The 19180-nt window shown below is 38.3% G+C and overlaps 4 protein-coding genes across 14 annotated transcripts; 1 reads left to right on the top strand and 3 right to left on the bottom strand.

Moving 5' to 3' along the window:
• The first annotated feature begins 32 nt into the window (after positions 1 to 32).
• Positions 33 to 18819, top strand: LOC117571532 (WAS/WASL-interacting protein family member 1). 11 transcript variants are annotated; one of them, XM_034253716.2, is made up of 10 exons: positions 33 to 117; positions 527 to 671; positions 11501 to 11879; positions 12080 to 12342; positions 12854 to 13020; positions 13270 to 13704; positions 13930 to 14102; positions 14160 to 14554; positions 15591 to 15900; positions 17355 to 18812. In XM_034253716.2, exons 3-10 carry the CDS (start codon positions 11501 to 11503, stop codon positions 17654 to 17656), a joined length of 2424 nt encoding a protein of 807 aa, XP_034109607.1. In that variant the 5' UTR covers positions 33 to 117; positions 527 to 671; the 3' UTR covers positions 17657 to 18812. The 11 variants fall into 11 exon arrangements, 10 of the variants coding, with proteins under 10 accessions (XP_034109607.1, XP_034109606.1, XP_034109613.1 ...); XM_034253715.2 differs by having other exon boundaries at positions 49 to 223; XR_007955018.1 differs by lacking the exon at positions 33 to 117 and having other exon boundaries at positions 402 to 671; positions 14160 to 14452; positions 14515 to 14554; positions 17355 to 17499.
• LOC117571538 (ficolin-2-like) lies at positions 7330 to 8547 on the bottom strand. The gene is made up of 4 exons (XM_034253729.2): positions 8410 to 8547; positions 8297 to 8352; positions 7740 to 8244; positions 7330 to 7489 (listed from the first exon to the last, which is right to left on the bottom strand). The coding sequence occupies exons 1-4, from the start codon at positions 8535 to 8537 to the stop codon at positions 7330 to 7332; spliced, it is 849 nt and encodes a 282-aa protein (XP_034109620.1). The 5' UTR covers positions 8538 to 8547.
• LOC127565697 (fibrinogen C domain-containing protein 1) lies at positions 8877 to 9868 on the bottom strand (the record flags this gene model as incomplete). Its single annotated transcript, XM_052005550.1, has 2 exons — positions 8877 to 9254; positions 9315 to 9868. Coding segments are annotated over 2 exons (750 nt in total), but the record flags the coding sequence as incomplete, so codon positions are not given.
• Positions 9810 to 10250, bottom strand: LOC117571537 (uncharacterized). The gene is made up of 3 exons (XM_052005505.1): positions 10138 to 10250; positions 10027 to 10076; positions 9810 to 9974 (listed from the first exon to the last, which is right to left on the bottom strand). The coding sequence occupies exons 1-3, from the start codon at positions 10198 to 10200 to the stop codon at positions 9884 to 9886; spliced, it is 204 nt and encodes a 67-aa protein (XP_051861465.1). The 5' UTR covers positions 10201 to 10250; the 3' UTR covers positions 9810 to 9883.
• Positions 18820 to 19180: the final 361 nt, after the last annotated feature.

Here is a 19180-nt window from a genome sequence, read left to right as displayed (position 1 = left end):
TGACATGGTTGTGTTTTCTCCATTATCAATCCATGCACTTTTAATAAAAAGTCAGCGAAAACAAATGCAAAAAATCAAACTAAATGCAAGTGATGTGCTTAATAATTGAATAAAAAAGTAAAAAAATGCATCTCATATCTTATTACCATCAAACACAATGGGCGTTTAATTGTTAATGCATCGGGCAGAGAAAGCATAAATATCACTGTCGCAAGTCGCTCGTGTATGTGTATGTGTTTTTGCATGTGTGTGTCCGCCCGTGTGATTGTGTTTAGTTAGTCAATTTCAGTTTCTACGTTTTTCGGCAACTTTTTTACCAGAAAATTTAATTTTTGCACATTTTTACACTAAAAAAATATTCTCAATATTTGAGAATATTTTTCAAAATAAAAAAAAAACAGAAAACGCTGGACTGTCGTCTAAGTATTCCGCCCACTCATATCATAAAATTTCGGCAACGTTGTGGTTTGTTTGTAGATGGCGCCGCAATTGTTTCATTTAGAGCTTCTTTGTTTCCCATTGATAGAAATTTAAGACCGCGAGTGACGCAAATCCAAACACAAAGTGCAAGTGAAGGCTTTCGCCTGGCATCAACAACAACAGATTGAGTTGCTGCTACAACAACAACAACATCAACAACAACAAAAAATCAGCTGTCAAACCGCTTCAAGGTAAGTTTGTTTCTAAATTAACCCGTTTTTCAGAGTTTGCTTTTGTTGTTCTTGCCAAGTTACTTGCTCAGACATAAAAAAAAAGTTTGTCTCTTTTAAGAATACTGCTCGGCTTTTCCATTTTCGAATGCAGATGATAACGATAGGACAAGTCCTTTGAAACTTATCGATGACCAAACACTTGACTTTTCATTGTTGTTGTAGATAACTCGATCACTATTGATATTGAACCATAGGTTGCTTTTATCGATATCTTATCTCCAACTGGACAGTATAGCTATTCATTTCCATACACATGCCAAATCCCGGCTAACAGTATCAGTTGGGACTTTTTTTGGATAAGGCATAAAAAACACCCGGTTGCGAATTTAGTATATTTTTTAATATAAGGATAGACTGCAAAATGTTTGAAATGAGAACCGGCCGTGTAACAAACTGATGTGCTTTGATTTTGTTGCTTTGTTATCAGTTTGTACTTTCTGCCGTTTTAATCATATTAAGAAAGACGTTGCACGCGACACATGACGAAAGCAGCAGCAGCAGTGACAGCAACAACAAAAAGAATTGCCCAGCACTGACCTACAAAAAGTGCAATGCGCTCTCGTCACAGACAAATTGCAATTGCTTTTTACATATACATATGTATGTATAGGGGTTGGTTTTTAGTTGGGTTAGGCGCGAAATCGCCCACAAAAGTACTTTCTGTTTGTTTGAGTTGAGTTGAGTACCCGGGAGAGCATTGAACTAAACTAACACACCAACTAAACAAATAGACAGAAAAAAGTGGAAAAACTTCAAAAGAAACAATGAAATTAAATAATTTCAAAAGTTGCAAGTGAAATGTGATAACAAAAAAGCCTGCAAATATGCTTATATATATATCGTGAAAATCAAAGCTCGCGGATTTCTAGTTCTTCAAATATACATATACAATATTATTTGGAATGCAGTGTACCCGCTACCCATAGAGTAGAAGGGTAATTTAACTTTGTGCCGGCAGGAAATGTATGTAGAAGGAGGTATCTCCGACCCCATAAAGTACTATATATGTATATGTATATTCTTGATCACCGTCAACAACCGAAACGATCTAGCCATGTCCGTCTGTCTGTCGAATAACAAGTGAAATTTTAAAGCTAGAGTCGCGAGTTGTATATGCAATAATAACTATAGTCTATAATAACTATAGATAAAAATTGTCGAAGCTATTAAAGAAATACTTTTACATGGGCAAATACGCCTACTTACTAGGGGTTTCAGTTGCATTGGCTAACAATCTGATATATTTTGGACTATATAGACTATATATAATCTTAAATGTAGAACCAAATCAATATACCAAATATACCATCTGACATCGATCACACTGTCTTACTTGTTTTTATTCGAATAGTATATATTGAATGAGGATAACTTACTTTATTTTGTTGATGGAAATAATTATTTTTGAAATATTCGAGTTTCAGATAATTATTAACTTTATTTATTTGTTGTATAGTTATTATAGGAAATATTGCAGAATTTTAAAAAAATGCAAGCAAACTATATGATTTACTGATCTACTTACCTTACATGCCGGTTAATTAAGTGGAAAAGGCAACAAAATAAATATGCTCACACTGGGATTTTACTCAGTACTAAATTTTGTTTTGAATGTGATTATTATTGACATTTCATACTTGCTTTGTTGTCTAGTGCAATTGCTGCCGTCACATACACGGGTTCAATGTCATCGAGTGTGTCCTAGTCCGCGGTGTGAGGTGACAACCCTTAGCAGTCATGCAACAATCTATGCAAGGACTGTCAACGCGCCTATTGTTAGAAAATACCTCTCTCTCGCTCTCGTAAACTTTATGGCTGTGGAAAAGAGAGCGAGAACGAGAGAGCGAAAGCAAGCCTACGTACACTTGTCACACAATTGGCAGTTGCATTGCACTCACATCTCAACCTTGTATGCGGCCATTTGTCAAGTGTTGTAAAATGCGAAATAAAAAGCGATTCAATGCTGTCACACACGTTGCTGTTGTTATACATGCTTACGGGGGACTGTGTATGGAAATGTGATTCATGCAGCATAAAATGCACTTCCTTATGGCAAACGACCTGCCCAGAATTGTTAAATGCTAACTTTGAAATTACCCAAAAGCCAAGGTTTATGAAAAATGTTCACAACTGAACAAAGACTACAAAAATGCAGCGAACTTTAAATAAAAATGCTGGCACACTGTCTGACTTCATGTTACTCATTACTGTTTCGTTAACAGTTGCTTTCTTATTAAACTTAACCCTTTTACACCCATTTAAAAACTCTACACCTTTTGGGTAATATTGACTTAGTCGATACCCTTCAAGCGTTTGGAAAACAAACATTTTTGCGCCTTTCGCTTCCTCAATGCAAATTGCGAGAAGTGAGTCATCGTTGATTGTTTACATCATTATTGTTATTGTGATACATGTCATACGTACTTGTATGTGCCTCCATAATTACATACACACTTGCATATGTGTGTCTATCGCATGTAAACCCGAAGTTAACTTAACACCGCTGTTGTCATTGAACGCCTCTTAGCGCTGCAATATTTTGCATTAGTTATTTAAGTATTATGCGACGGCGCTGAAAACCGCATTTTAATAAACCCCACAATGAGACCCACTTCATCGCTATGACTGTTGTTGTTGTTGTTTCTGTTGTTGCTGTAAGCGAATACGCTTGATCATAGCGAGTAGCGATGGGGGGCCTAAATGCAGGGAACTTAGAAGATCACAGCACGACTAACACTAGATATATATTTATATATATATATATGTTTTTGGCTTTGATAAGCTGTTATTTAATTATTACTGATATTGTATACTTCTTAAGTGACATTTTTAAGATACAGATATAAAAAAAATTGAGGACATTTGAATTAGTTATATTAAAGACTCAATAGAAAAAAATAAAAATCGCACTTGTAATTTCCTTTGAAATGTAAACTGTTAGTTGTCGCCGTAGCAAATTAATATTAATTAAGATTCCTGAATTTAGTGAGGTTTTGCTACTGAAACTAGTTCTATATGTGAAATGTGTAGGCTTTCTACAGATGTCGAGTTGTGCTTATATGAGTCACTGTGAATAATTCTAAGAGAATTAAATGCTTGCTCATCAATTCATCTGTTATTTCTCTTTATTTGTTTCTTTTAAAATTATACAAATTTACCAACATGATCTCAGATAGTATGTGCTTACTTATTGTAAACAAAATTCGTTGATTTGCGTACGTGTTGGGCATTTGAACGTCGAACTCTGGGCAAATACGTATATATGTACTTATAACTATATATGCAAGTACATATGTATGTATATAGACATTGCCCTGATGTTATAACAGTTTTGTGAGCAGCACATTTAAGTGCAAACATCACATTTTCGTATTTCCATCTCAGACAATGCTTTGCACTGCGGTCACATAATTTTATCTTTTTGCCAAGCATTTGGAATTTCAATTAAAATATCACGATACTCGGCTTTTACAATTGTTGGCCCACAGCGCACGCTGCAAAGACATTGAAATGCTAATTAATTGCAACTGCCAACTGTTTGTGTTGCCACTGGAGCTGCCAACACTATTCGATGATGGCTTACGGCCAAGACTGATAATCTAGTTGAGAGCACGACAAACCCGAAACTCGACAAAAGAAATTGAAACTGAAAGCGAAAGTCGGTTGTTAAGGTTTTTTCCCCTCAGATTTTATGACTTTATTATTTAATCTGTATTTGAAAGCCAGTTTCGAATAGAAAGAAAGATATGTGGAATTACAGCACAAAACTTGGAGAAACAGAACTTCGAGATGCAAATTTCAATCTTTGACAATTGGGTTTAAGATTGGTCTCTTAATGTTGTAGGAAATGATTCAGAGCGAGTGTTTTACTGCCACGACATGAGTAAAATATAACTTAAAGTTGATTTGTAATCATGGCTATATGTAAGCATAAATTGTGGTTTTTCCTATTTATTTGCTTAACACTAATGACTTATTTTATTTGCTCTGATAATCTTAAGAATGTTTATGAGAGTGGCATCCTGTTTGCTTACATTCATCATATATGTATGTTGATTATAATAACAGAGAAGGAAACCACTGTTCAGGGTTTTTCTTTGCTGGCCAATGATTCATGCCAAACACTTCGCTGGAAATTTAAAGTATTAGGCAGAAGGAATTTGTATAGTAACTCTATCTTATCTGGAAGACGATAAACTTATCGTTTGGTAGCGCGCAAGCAAAATGAAAAAAAAAACCAAAACAGACATCGCGAAATATTACAATGAAATGACGACCACAATTTTCGTGTTGGAAACAAACTTTTCAGACAACTTGGGGCTAAGCCAAAACTTATGAACGTCTTATAGGAGATATGATTTGATTGATAAGTGTTTTCTGATAATACAAGTTCAATGACAGGAACGGGATATTGGAATTTCAATCCCAGTCAATTCGGCAAGCACTCGCTGATATCATTATTTAGAGTTCTTTAATTCATTGTTTATGGGCTGACTCAAGGTAATAGGACTTTGCGTAAATGCGGTCAGCGAAGGAATTGTGGATAAGTTTATTGCTGTTTTATCCGGAGTCTACACTTGCTATTCATTCAATTAATGTGTTCGAGGTGTGTTTCACCACGGACCACAACTCTCTCCCATTCAGAAGCGTTTCGATTGCCCTAAACTGTCATCAACTTAATTGCCCCAAATACACCAGGGTGTGCACAGTTGTTGTTCTGTTGTCGGTTGTACTGGGCGTGTATGGCCATAAAATCAAATTCAATTTGACAAATCATTACAGCACGCATCGGTTTTTAGGGGGTTCATTCGATTTACTTTGTTTCGTAGGGCTTGTTTTTTAGGTTCATTTTTGATGGATCCTCTCCGGAAGTGCGGCTAGTAGCGCGTGCAAATTGATTTCGCTGTCAAAAATTAATATCCAAGCCAAATAGTGTGTGTTAAATGTTAACACTCCTATTTATAATGCACGACTAGGCCTCGCGGTGTGCTGTGCTGTGGTGTGCTGTGGTGGTGGTGGGGTTGTGGTAACTCTGTAAAACAATACATTACAAACATTGCGTAAGTTCCCGACGACAAACCACAAAACGCCCCCAACATCGAGGCATGTAAAGTGTGGCAACGCCAGCCGCAATTCACACGAGAGCAGGAAAGCGAAATCACGATATGGATGATAACGTAAACTTTGTATTGACAATTGCGGATGATCAATTATATCATATGATATCAGTATAAATATTATGTTATTATTATATTATATTATTATATATTATATATATTATTATATTATTATATTGCACCTATTCTATATACTGTTTTATTTATTAGATATATGTAAATACATGATATGTTCATGCCATTATGCAAATGCTGTTCGGATGACTAAACGCCATTCACTGTTGTCATTTGAGAAGTATCGAAATGAATGAGTTGCCTGTGAGTTAAGCTGAGTAGTCTGATCACTGTCAATAAAGAGCAAGAGCTTCGCAGCAGCTGTACAATTAAGTGCCGCGTCGTTCCGTCTGAATCAAGCTATAGCATGAATCATGAATCACATGCAACCACTCACGACCAACGGGCATTATTGCAGTTAAGGAGTTTCCAGTTTACTCGGCGCAGCACTGTGGGCACACACTTCCAGGCAGGCAATCATATTCGTCCCACTGTGCCACTGTTAATGACTCAAGTCTGAAGCAAGACTGCAAATATTTCGCACGTTTCACAAACAAACGCATACACTAATACCAACTCTCACAGGCACACGCACAGTAGCCCATAGTTACAGTTAAATGCTTTTTGCACTGACCGCCGATCATCAGTGCCTTACTTGTGTGAGTGTGAGTGACAGACAGGTGCTGAAATGCGGTTGCGGCTGCTCCGACTCGGCTGGTCTTTCTTCTTCGCTTTGTCGTGGTACTTGTCATTTCTGCATTTGAGAACAACAGCAACAACAACAAAGAGAATGACTGACGTCACAGCAACGTAGTTGGTTGGCAATTTTGTCGCTTTATTCTGATTCTAGTTGCGTCCGCGTCGACCTTAACAGCTAATTTTATGAATTGCTTGAAGCGCTCTCTCACACGTTCATTCGCTGGCCCCCCTCAAAGCTTATAGTGCTCACTTAACGGGCATTCTCTCTGTTTTTCTCTTATGCTCTCTCACTGGGTCTGTGTCTCCCCCGCTATGGGGCTTGCGCTCTTTGCATTGGCATCGCATGCGCGACCGTCGCGTCGAGTGTTCTTCAGTTGCTTTTCGACTCGCGAACTGAGCGCAACGCACAATTTAGCGGGTTTTACGACTTTTGTGCTTTTTGTTTGTGTTGTAAATGTGCGGAGTGGAAAGGCATAATTAATAAAACAAAAGCAAACGTCGGCCAACGACAGCGACAACGAAAACAACAAAAATTAACAAGAGCGCCATATATAATCAAAACGTAAATAAAAGTGTAGATAACGAAAGAAATAAACAACTGGAAAGCTTCAAACCGATCAAAATCTTTCGATTAAAATTCTTATTGTGAATGACTCAACGCAACGCCAAATCGAACGTTTTTTTGTTTTATACAATTAATAAAGAAAAACTGCATAATAATGAGCTGTGTGCTGTGACTTTCAGCCTTAGGGCTTAGTCGATGAAGCTGCTCGACACCTTGGCCTTATCATCATTTGTGTTAGCTTGTAGCCATAATCGTAGCCCCTCCAGCTCTTCCAGCAAATGCCGCGACCCGATAGCTTCACTTCATATCTGCCGCCCTCGATATACTGACCATTTAAGTTACTGCAAATAAAAGTAATACAAGATTATTGCAAACTAGATCAATAATATCATCATGAATTGTGAAAGCATTTAGTTAAATATTAGTTGATATGCTGTGTCGAGTTAAAAAAGTTAACAAGTGCACATAGTAATAACGAGTTAATTTTAGAATATTATCGCAGATTTATTACACCTTCCAAAAAGTTGATCAAGTTAAAGTTCCTCTAAAACGAATTTCCTAAAAGTGTCATAAAGTTTGTTATATACTCACCTATGCTCGCACTCCTTGTACCACCAAGCACCCACATTCGATAATGGACATTGACCCCTGGTGTGATCATTATCGAAAGTGGAAAATGGCATTCCCTCATGATATCTTAAAGAATCTCCAGCATCGCCAGAGTATTTTCCCAATGAGAGCAGTGAAAATGCATCGGACTCATTGCCCACGATGAAGTGATCGTATTTGGCATAATGGGATTCGCCATCAAAGTCCTGTAGATATATATACAGCTCATTTGGCTCTGCCGAGGTCATAGCATGTAAATTCTCCAATCCGATAAAGAATTCTCCGTGCAGATTTCCAAAACCCTTTCGATACTCGTCCCAGCTGCGATAAAAGTTTTCGCTACCGTCTTGTCGTCGTTGTATGGTTGTCCAGCCTGCGCCTGCTGTGCGCGTCTCACAAGCGACCGCAAAGGGTGGCAACCCTGGCACTTGTATAGTTTGTATGGTGTTTGTATTGATCATGGCCGCCAAGCACGATGGCGGATAGCCTAGAGATGAAATGATTAATTTGCATTTTGGGCTTTTAAAGTAACTTTATACCTTTGGGCACGGAAAGCGACTTCATCGCTTTAAATTGATTCAATTCTCGCTCTAAGCTGGTGAATAAAAACAAGTTGATTTTAAATGTGGCTATGATATATTCATAAAGTCACCTGGATATTAGTGCTTCCGCTTGGACTATAATATTTTGCCATGATTTTCCATCTGCTGCCAGGACTGGCAATCCATTACAGATGCAATAGAGTAACCAGATTATACATATTTCAATATGGCACTGCATTTAAGCTGATCTCACAATATAGACTAAACACAAGTGGCAACATGTTTTAATCAAAGTGCTTAGCTTGCAAGCATACCCTTTACTATTTGCCAAAAGGGTATGCTGAAAACTCAAAACCGCAGACATTAATTTGCGTTGAAAATTTAAAATAAAGTGTTGCAACCGATAATGATGAAGATGACTAATAGATACCTCGCAGTTTATTTCCAGACGTAACCTTAGTTTGTGGCGATTGTATAATATTATAATCTTATCAGTAGCATGTAAAAGCGTAGGTCAAGTATTTAATAGCGTGATAATTAAATGTGGAAGTGCATGAAAAAATAAGTCTATTTATATACTATAGAAATATTTATTTGTTCAGGAAATGCGCAAAAGGTTTTAGCTAATTTTTTTAAATCGCAAGACAAACTTTTTCGAATATAAATAAAACACATTTTGCATATTAATAGAGATACATAGTACTCTCGAATTCTCGCCGACCAAATGCTACAATGAATGAAAATTAATAATGGCGAGTATTAAAATGATTCACATTCTTTTGATGCTGTCGTATTGCCATGAGGGACAGTAGGAAAATTACGGCACTTGGGTCGGATCATCATTTGAGTGAATCTGTATCCATAGTTGTGACCACGCCAAGCTCTCCAACACATGCCCCGAGCGAAGAGCTTCTCCTCGTATTTGCCGCCCTTGATATATTGACCATTGAGATTGCTGACGATGGATCAATGTATCATTATCACACAAAATATAAATTGTGGAAATAATGCTCACCTATCGACACAACTGTTATACCACCAGGCGCCGACATGGAGAAATGCACAGTTGCGATGAAACTCCCGATCATTATCCCGATCGTAGGTAGAGAACTTCATCTTGCGATGACTTCGCAATGAATCTCCCGCTGTTCCCGAATAGTCACCCAGCATGTTGAGTGCATAGTCATCCTGTTCGCTGCCAATGGCAAATTCATCAAATTTCGCATAACGCTTCGCACCATCAAAGTCCTCGAGAGCAATGTAAAGCTCAAAGGGTTCCATCGCCGTTATCGCGCGCAGTTTCTCCAGGCCAATGAAGAACTCGCCGTTGAGATCACCAAATCCCTGCTTGTACTCCGCCCAATTTCGAAAGAAATTCAAGCTGCCATTCAGCCGCCTTTGTATGACCAGCCAGCCAAAGCCGGCAATGCAATTGTCACAGTAGACTTTGAATGGATCAATTCCCGGCACTTGTATTTTGTGCACTCCACTTGTGTTGAAAAAGGACGATAGACAGGATGACGGATAACTTCCACCTGTGTCTGAAAACACATGTAGATCATCATCACATCATTTTGTAATCCATTAGTAAATAAAAGCAAATATACTTGTCTTGGAGAGTTGTGAATCTTCAGTATACGCGTAGTCCTTGAGTTCTTCTAGCTTATTCTTCAAACTGTAAAATAATCTAGTTTTATACTTTAGATAAATTTGCTCTCTTCACTTACCTTCTCAGTAGATTTTCTGCTGTGTCCTCCCATATTTCCAGACCCTCTGCCTGTAAAACATTGTCAATCTTGTAGTGATCTCTAATAGATAAGCAAAACTTATATTCTTACCTCAGCATTTATGCACCACATACTTAAAAAGCAAAAAATTATAATTGTTTTGCTCACAACCATTATGGTGCACCTTGTTAGAAACTCTTTAACTACACTCTAAAGATCATGTAGCGAGTCTAATTGTAGAATTGCGTTTAAAATAATTTCTCAATCTTTCTATATGAGCTGCGATGCGAATAAAAGTCTAAACCTTATCTCTGCTATGAATCGTTTCACGGTTTTAATGCCTTTCATTGATTACCCACTTTAGCCATGTAGATTGTACAATGAATGTTCATTTGCATTATTCATATCACCCTTTCCATGAAGTTATTATCATGCGCTATATACAGTGTATGGAAGTCGAGCTCGAACATCTATAAATTGTTTCCTTATTCATTCAACTGAATTATTATTATTTGTTTTAAAGTAAAGGGTTTTGCAATGCGGAATGAGTGTAGGATACCATTTTTAGGTGTTGAAAACCTACGACATAAATGAATTTTCTTTACTGAGGATAGAATGTGAAGTGATCAACAAAGCTAATAAAAATAGTTTTGAAAGCAACTCAATTAAAACAATTAGATCACTAAATACCGCATAAGATCATCAAAAACATTAGTTCACTGCGAATCTACTAAATCGAAATGAAAAATATTTATACATAAAGTAGATATATGGTACAATAAGTAGATTTACTTTTCGATTTCTTTCTTTTTTGTTAGCTAAAAATGAAAACAAATAAATTGGAGTGAGATAAAAAAAGTGATCTGCATATTTGTATTTAAATATGCAAACAGCTGGCAAACATACGTTTGATATATAGATTCTGGCATGATGCTGGCACGTGTGGGCTTTATGTGGATTCTGTGGGAGCTATGCGCCCAATGGCTGTCAAACTGTACGGTGCGGGGTTTTTTGGGTCTGGCATTCATTTTACGCGCTGTTTGCGCTTTGGATTTTGTTTTGTTTTATCCGACGCGTCAATCTCGAAATGAAAATACAACAAAATGAATAAATAAAACAAGCGAACGCTTAGACAAGCCAAGACAAGAGACACACGAATAGACGTAAATAATAATAAGTATAGAAACTTTGTTATTAAACGTGTGGGTGGCGACAGTTACTGCTGCTGTCGACTTCGACTTGAGCGCGTCTCGATCTCTCGAACTCGCCTCAGTCGTCAGTCTTCAGTATTCAGTCTTGAGTCTCAGCCACGACGTGGCACACACGGAAAGTTGAGCTTGAAGATGCGTTTGATTCGACGCGCAAACCCAAAAGTATCCTTACAAGTTATCGATAGTTGTTTTTGTTCATACTGTTGCCCTATTATTATTTATCGATATTCATAAATTCTAATGGCTTACTTGCTTCTTTGCAGATGGCCATACCGCCACCACCGGGACCACCGCCACCACCAGGACCACCGCCGCCGCCGGCCATGGGTGGCCTGAAGCTAGGTGGCGGCGGAGGAGGCGGAGATGCACGCTCCGCTCTGCTGAACTCTATTCAAAAGGGAACAAAGCTGCGCAAGACGGCGACTGTGGACAAAAGTGGTCCAGCGCTGTCGGGACGTGTCTGTGATGGTGAGGGTGGCTCCTCGGCTGCGATGTCGGCGTCGAAGCGCACGCTGAACAACAACAACAACACCAGCAGCAACAACAACAACAGCACTATTGGCAACGGGGCGCCAAAATTGGGCGGTTTATTTGAAGGTCTCTCGCAAATGCCAAAGCTGAAGCCCGTGAACGGAGTGCGAGGTGAGTTCAAAACGCATACAGTTACACATCTCTTGATGTGTGTGTGTATGTGTGTGTGTGTCAGTATATTTGTGGTGTATGCAAATTAACATTGAGTGTGTTTTGTTGCTCAATTGATTTCCGCTTTGGATATTTGGACGCACGCCCACGCATCACGCACCAACAACAACAACAACAACTAAAACGATCATAAATATTAGCAGCAACAACAACAACATCAGTAACGAAGCCCACAACGAATGAAACGCGAAGCAACAGCCCCCCCACCGCCGCCGCCTCAGCGAGCATGAGCAATGGACCCATGGACTTCAACACAGAGCTCACAAAGCATTTAACATTGAAGCGCCAGAAGCAACAACAACAACAACCATCACAGTCATCAGCAAGCAACAACAGCACACATATCAATGCAACCGAGGCAAATTTGAGAACAAATCGCGGACCACCACCGCAGCCGCCAAAGGTAAGCAAAAGAAAGATGTGGGACCCACTCTAAGAACTATTTTGACTAATTTATAAATAAGTCACAACAGTCCAAGAGAGTCTAGGCAAAGCAAAGAATTAGGGAAATACATTTATATTTTTGTTCTCTCCTTTTATTTACAATCTGTCTTCTTAAATTGTATAATTCATAATAAATTAATAAAATTGCAGTATATAAGTTAAATATGCAAACGTTATTTCCACGTGAAAGACTCCAATAGAACTGATTGAACGATCAGTGCAGCTCAAATGAACTAGTTGCTGGAAAGGATACCAAATTAACTCGATAAACGATAAGTTAGGATTGTAATTGAACTAGTTGCGGGAAAGAGCAGCAAGTAAGCTCGATAAACGATAAATTAGAGTCATTCGATGAGTTCGCTTAGCTTGATTATCAATTAATTAGTCACAAATTGCGTTCCAATTGATTATATTGTTTAAACATATATATGGATTGGATTAATTTATATATATTTCTTGCTTATTCTCAGCAGAACTCCAGCGAATCCATATTGGACCGCATGAACATACCTCGCACACCGGCGCCGCCCACATCCAATGGCAATGGCAATGTCAAGCCGAAAGCCTCATCGCCCACGCTCTCGGAGAGCAGCAGCAGCGGCAGCGGCAGTGTGAAGAGCAAAGCGGCAAATCTTAGGTGAGTTTCTCTCGCTCACTCTTAGTCTTGTTCCCTTTTGAAATTTAGCATTAAACAGGTATTTGATTGGGAATTAATCATGTGACATTTGTTGTTTTTATGGGTATCATTTATTTTCTAATCACTTCTATTTTTGAATTTTGGATATTTTGACAAGGAATTTGTAAATTTTTGTAATGTTTTTGCATTTTGATTTTGTTTTTGGTTTCTTTGCCGGGCAATTTGGTTAAATCCCCCATCCATCCACAGTATCTCGTTAGGCAATAGTTTTGTAAATAGTTCAATTACAAGAACGACAACAACAAGCGCAACAACAACAGCATCCGCATCCGCATCAGCAACAGCAACAAGTCGAGCAACAACATCAACGGGAACACTGCGCAACTTGGCGCCAAACAAATCAACACTGTTCGGTGGTAGTCCTGGTGCGGTTAGTGGTGGTGGTGGCAGTGGTGGTGCTGTTGGCAGTGGTGGTGGTGGTGGTGGTGTTGTTAATGTCTTGCCCACGCCTCCGCCCCCACCTGCACCCACCCACACGCCCCCAAATCCAGCACATCAGAAGCCCGCAATTGGATTTGGCAAGCCAAATTTTGCGCCAAAGCCGCCGGGTCTGCAGCAATTGGCGCTAGCCAATGGGCATCAGCGTCCAGTGGTTGCGCGACATCACAGCATGAAGTCACCCAGGTATAGCACAAACACATACACAAATCTCATCTCCGATACGCTACGACTAACTATTATAAGCTCCAAGGCTCCATAAATTGCACTGCTGCTTCAGCTGCTAACCTGGTAACGCTCGCTTTAATCCTGCTGCACCACCGCTTCCATATCTCAATGCGACTCTCTCTTCTCTTTCGATTTCTGATTTGCCCTAATTTTCTGTATCTGTTTTGTGTGTGTGTTGTTCAGATCCCCGCCAGCTGTGGGCGCCGTCAATGGTCCCGTGTTTCCAACGCAACAACATTTTGGCACAATGCGCGCTCCACTGCAGCAGACGTTGCTGTTGCAATCCAGCGATGGCATCGGTGGCAGCACCAACAGCATCACTGGCAGCATACGCTCTGCCCCCAACCCGCCAAAGAGTGAGTATACTTCGGTCTATGTTCACATATTTCTAATTCCTCTCTTTGTAATTGCAGCACGTCCCTCGACGAAGCCACCGCCACCTCCGACGCCAGCGCGCAGCATCTCGAACAGCAATTTGAGCAGCATTGCAGCGCCAATCAGTGCCGTCAATGCGACGCTGGTTCAAAGTGCGGCCATTAACACAACGCCAGCGCCATCTCCGCCGCCTCTGCAGCCGCCGTCTAATTCGAGCAGCAGCAGCAGCGTTGCCACACTGCGCGATCAGTTCCGAGTCGGTGGCACCTCGACGCCACCAACGCCGCCTAACGTCACGGCTAGTCCGAAGGCTGCGACAATGCGAGAGAAGGTGAATCCCATCATATTGAACGGGGGACCCATTAATCCACCAGCCTTGCCTCCCCATCGCAGCTGCCCGCCGCCACCGCCCCCGCAGCGACAGTCAAGCAATGTAAGTAGACAACAAGTTGGCGCAAATGCCAAAGGTAACAGCAGCAGCAGCAGCAGCAGTAATCTCAGAGCAAATTTTGAGGCCAACTCTAAATGCACTGCAAGAAATTCTAGAAGTTTTGCTAGCTTAGAATTTAATGCTGTTATTTTGAATAATTTAAGCTTATTTTTCTCTGCGATTTTTTTACGATATACATTTTATTTCTGAATGGTATTAATTTGGCTTTTTATATAATTTAGGAACGTTTTTTGTTGAGCAAAAATTAGTGTTGGGTACTGAGAATTCATTTTGAGTTAATTTTGCTTCTTTCGTATATAATCTATAATTTTAATTAAATTTGTCATACAAATTTAATTTTGTTTATCCTCTACCTATAGAAGGTGAAAGGTTGTCCTAATTTTATTGTTGTTTTTTTCTATTTCGCTATACAAATTTTTTAATTCAAATATTTTTGTAAACGATTTACATATTTCATTTATCTATAATATAAGCAATAATAAGAACCAGCTTGAGCTTTTCTCACAGTGTTGTCAGCTGAGCTTTGCAGCTCTTCAAAAACCAAACATATGCTCGCCCACTCATTCGCTCCGTCTCTCTCTCGTTTTGACTCCTTTGGCGCTGCGCACTCGCTTTTTGCTTTTCGCTCTCTGCTGTCACTCTCATTCTCAATTTTTGGGTTGCGCACATTCGTTTTGCTTTTTACTACCTTTATGGATTTTCCAACAATACGTGACCAAAACAGCATCAAGACGCAACGTTGACGTCGCGACGCTTTGTCCACTTTAGTTTGATTATTGTTGCATTAAGTGTGCAAAGGAGATAGTTGAGTTAACAGTGTTTTGGTTGCTATGTGAAACCTCAGATCAGATTGAGCAATAGTGCATAACTCACAAATACGAAACAAAAGACGGGCCAAGGCTAACAACAGAATGCTGATGCTCAATCAGAAACGCAACGTAACTTGGCATTTGAACTAAGCTGAAATGGAGAAACTGGCACAGAACTGACCTATGAATTATGTTCCATTGTTTTGCAGGCTGGATCCCAGCAACAGCAGCAGGCCCCCGTTCCGCCCCAGCGTCACTCCTCGATAAGGGCGAATGCGCCATCAACGCCGCCCACGCACATGGCCAATGCGACGCACAACTTTGGCAGCAGCGGTGGCCTGGCAACGGGAATGGGAGCGGGAATGGGAATGGGAACGGGAGCATCAGTTGGTCGACTGGTCATCGATTTGGAGGCTAAGTTTGGCAAGAGATTTCATAATGTCACCGAATTCCCGAAGCCGCCGCCGTTTCTAAATATACAAAAAATCTATCCTAGTCGCACGCTTAAGGCCACCAATGGTATGTAATGGATAAATGCATAAGTGTGTGTGTATGTATTGGCATAAGTATGTGTGCGCATATATGCATAGGTGTGCGTGGTTTGGGTGTGTGGGTGTAAAGCGCGCCGTGTTGATTATTACATACTATGATTATGATTATGTTTAGAATTACTACGATTACGATTACGATTATTATTTTTATTTCTATTTTTTATTGTTGTATACACACACATGGAATGCTGTTATATAATACAAATAATTTATTATTATTTTTAAGTGAAACAAACAATGTAGCATTTTGTCAGATTTGCAAAAAGGATGAAACTTTATACAACGATGTAATTTTTAATTGTATTAGACACTCTCCACATGTACATACATATACATATACACATACTTACAAACAAAAACGATGTTATTACATTTAACGTTACAATTTTTATTATTAATTATTATTGTTTTATTGATCGCGAAAATGTATGATAATGTTATGTATCTTTAATAATGCAAAGTTGATAGCTTTATTCCACAACAATTTGTTAAAACGCCCATTTTCAATTTTCTTTCTTATTATATTTAAAATATATACCACAAAAACCTATGTATTTTAACCTTTGTATGTGTTAACAAAGAAAACGCGATATTATTCACTAAGCACACACGCATATTTTTATGTATTATGATCTAGACATATGTTTTAATAGATATAAAATGCCTCTTATAAATGTTTATACTACAATTTGCATTATGTTCAAGTCCCAATGCATTATATCTGTACTATATAACTATTATATATCTGTAGCGCATGCTTTTATTTCTTATGTATTGTCTACGATCGGCTTCATTATATTTACTACATATACTCTTACACATACATATACATATACTGCATATATACAAAACAAACATAAATCTACGGTCTTTGATATTTAACCTTTTTACACATACATATATTGGAATATACTATATGTATATGTGTATATGTTATATCGATGAATATTTAGGTTTAGCACAAGCACATTATTGTTTTATTTGAAGTTAATTTTATGAACAATAAAAAGCCAAAATAAAATTGAATTTTAAATACATTTTACATGATTTGTCTTGTCCTTCACAACCATATACACGCCTCCAAACGCCTCCACAAGTGATTCTCTTATTCTTATATTCTTATATTATTCTATTTTTCTTCGTATCATTTGTGTGAGTTAATTTTGCTTGTAACTTATCCATTGCCTAACCAACAGATGGCGCTGTACGATCCTCTTATATTTTCGTTTCGTTTACGTTTGTGTGTGTGTGCGTGCGTTCGCTTGTGAATTGTCCATTGCCTATCCAACAGGCGTCGCTTTGAAATGAGAATGTCATTTGTCTCTTTGCATGTAAATACGTGTATCTATATATATACTTTTCCTTTCTCTCTCTCTCTCTTGCTGTACCTGGCTTTCTATATCCAAAACGCTTGATATCCAGACGCTGTTTTGATGCCTAACAACAATAACAATAACAGCAACAACAACAACAGTTCAGCTGCATTCAACAACAATGCTAAACCGCCAACGGTACTGAAACCAGCCTATGCGCCCCTCAAAAAGCATCGAGCCCCCGCGCCTCCACCACAGGCTGGCGTCGCAGCCGCCACAGTGTCTGTGATAAGGCAATCGAGTTTTCTTTATGGCGGCAATGGCACATCAGCTGGCGCAGCGGCAGCTCCAAATGTGCGGCCGCAGTCGCAGCCGGCGTCGGGTGTGACGCGCAATTCAACGGTCTATTGAGATGGGCTCCAAATGTAACCATAATTGTAAAACTGTATCGATGTTTATGCTTTGTATATACACAAGATTTATATGTGTGTTTGTACTTTGTAATCGTTGTTGTGGTGCAGAGTCATGTGCGTGTGTCGACTGTCCAAGTGAAAAGTGTAAAAATATATAATACTTGAGAACAGAAACAATAACATAGAAGGCAGAGAGGACAATTAGATTGTGGGTGCCATATTTAGCACATAAGAAGTGTACATTGCACAAGGAGCGTGTGGAGAGTGCGAAAGAGCTTACTTTGAGAAGCCTTATTAAATTTGTTGGCGATTGCATTACAAAATTTAATCCTAATTAACATTTAATGAACTAACTCCCAACTAGGATTAAACAATATTAATATTTTTAACTAATTTTCATATCAGTCAAATGTAGTTTTGTAACCTTTCTTCTGATTTTCCTTGTGTTCCTTTTGGGAGAAAGTCGATTTGTGATGTAACTGAAATTTCGAGTTATGTAAATTGAGCCAAGGTGCTGGTTAACTTAATAGTAGAGTCTTCCCAGGCTTAACCGAAATACTAATATAATCTGTATATAACAATTTAGCTGCATTTGAGTTTAGACCAAAACTTAGTCAAATTACGCACGAGACAACACCAAAATGGGAAATCCCCTTTATAGTATAGTACATATACGCATATTTAAGGAGCGTTGTGTCTCTATCCCTATCTTACTAGACTGAGAAATGTTAAGCCCACATACATATATTTTTAAATGCTAGCAAACACACACAATAATGTTAAATTTAATGCAGGAGAAACTATCAAAAACAAAAACAAGTATAAAAAAATATAGCACAACTGAAAGTTTTCCAACGAATTCGCATAGTCATCAAAGTGCATTTTCCATTATAAAAATTTTGATTTTCTCAAGTACTGAACTATATACATATATTCTTTTTGTTTTTTGTGATACTTTTGAAACGACATTCTTGAATTTCAGATATCAATAATTGTATTTATCAAAGAAAAAAAAGGAAAAACCTTGGGCAATATTATTCATAAACATCAAGTGAATTATTATTAAATTTAATCATTGTTGTTAGACCTTTGAAGTCATTAGCTGTAATTAATCAGTATACTTATTATTACATAGGAACATTCTAATCAACGTCATTGCATTTGAAGTTATCATATTAATAAATTTAATGAAAAACATTGCAAAATTCAAAAGTCGTTTTTCTCTAGTTGGACACTCTGGTTTGATGTTTCTTGGGCCTATAAAATGAGTTAATTTAGTTGCTTAATTGAACTTCTGTTTATAAATATATCTTTATCTATATTAAAAATCCAAGATATTGAACTATTAAATGCGGTTGTCATTTATTTCGTTACACAATTAAGCGCATAAATATATAGCCGTGAGTATAAACAATAATTATTTGAGCTGGCGTAAATACCGGCAATAGGACATACACATATTCATATATAAATATACCAATAACAATTGTAAGCTTAACTAAATTTGTAGTATAACTAAATC

Source organism: Drosophila albomicans, chromosome 3 (genome assembly GCF_009650485.2).
Source record: "Drosophila albomicans strain 15112-1751.03 chromosome 3, ASM965048v2, whole genome shotgun sequence".
NCBI lineage: Eukaryota > Metazoa > Arthropoda > Insecta > Diptera > Drosophilidae > Drosophila > Drosophila albomicans.
The sequence above is the reverse complement of the archived record's forward strand: the minus strand, read 5'-3'. Positions and strand labels throughout refer to the sequence as shown.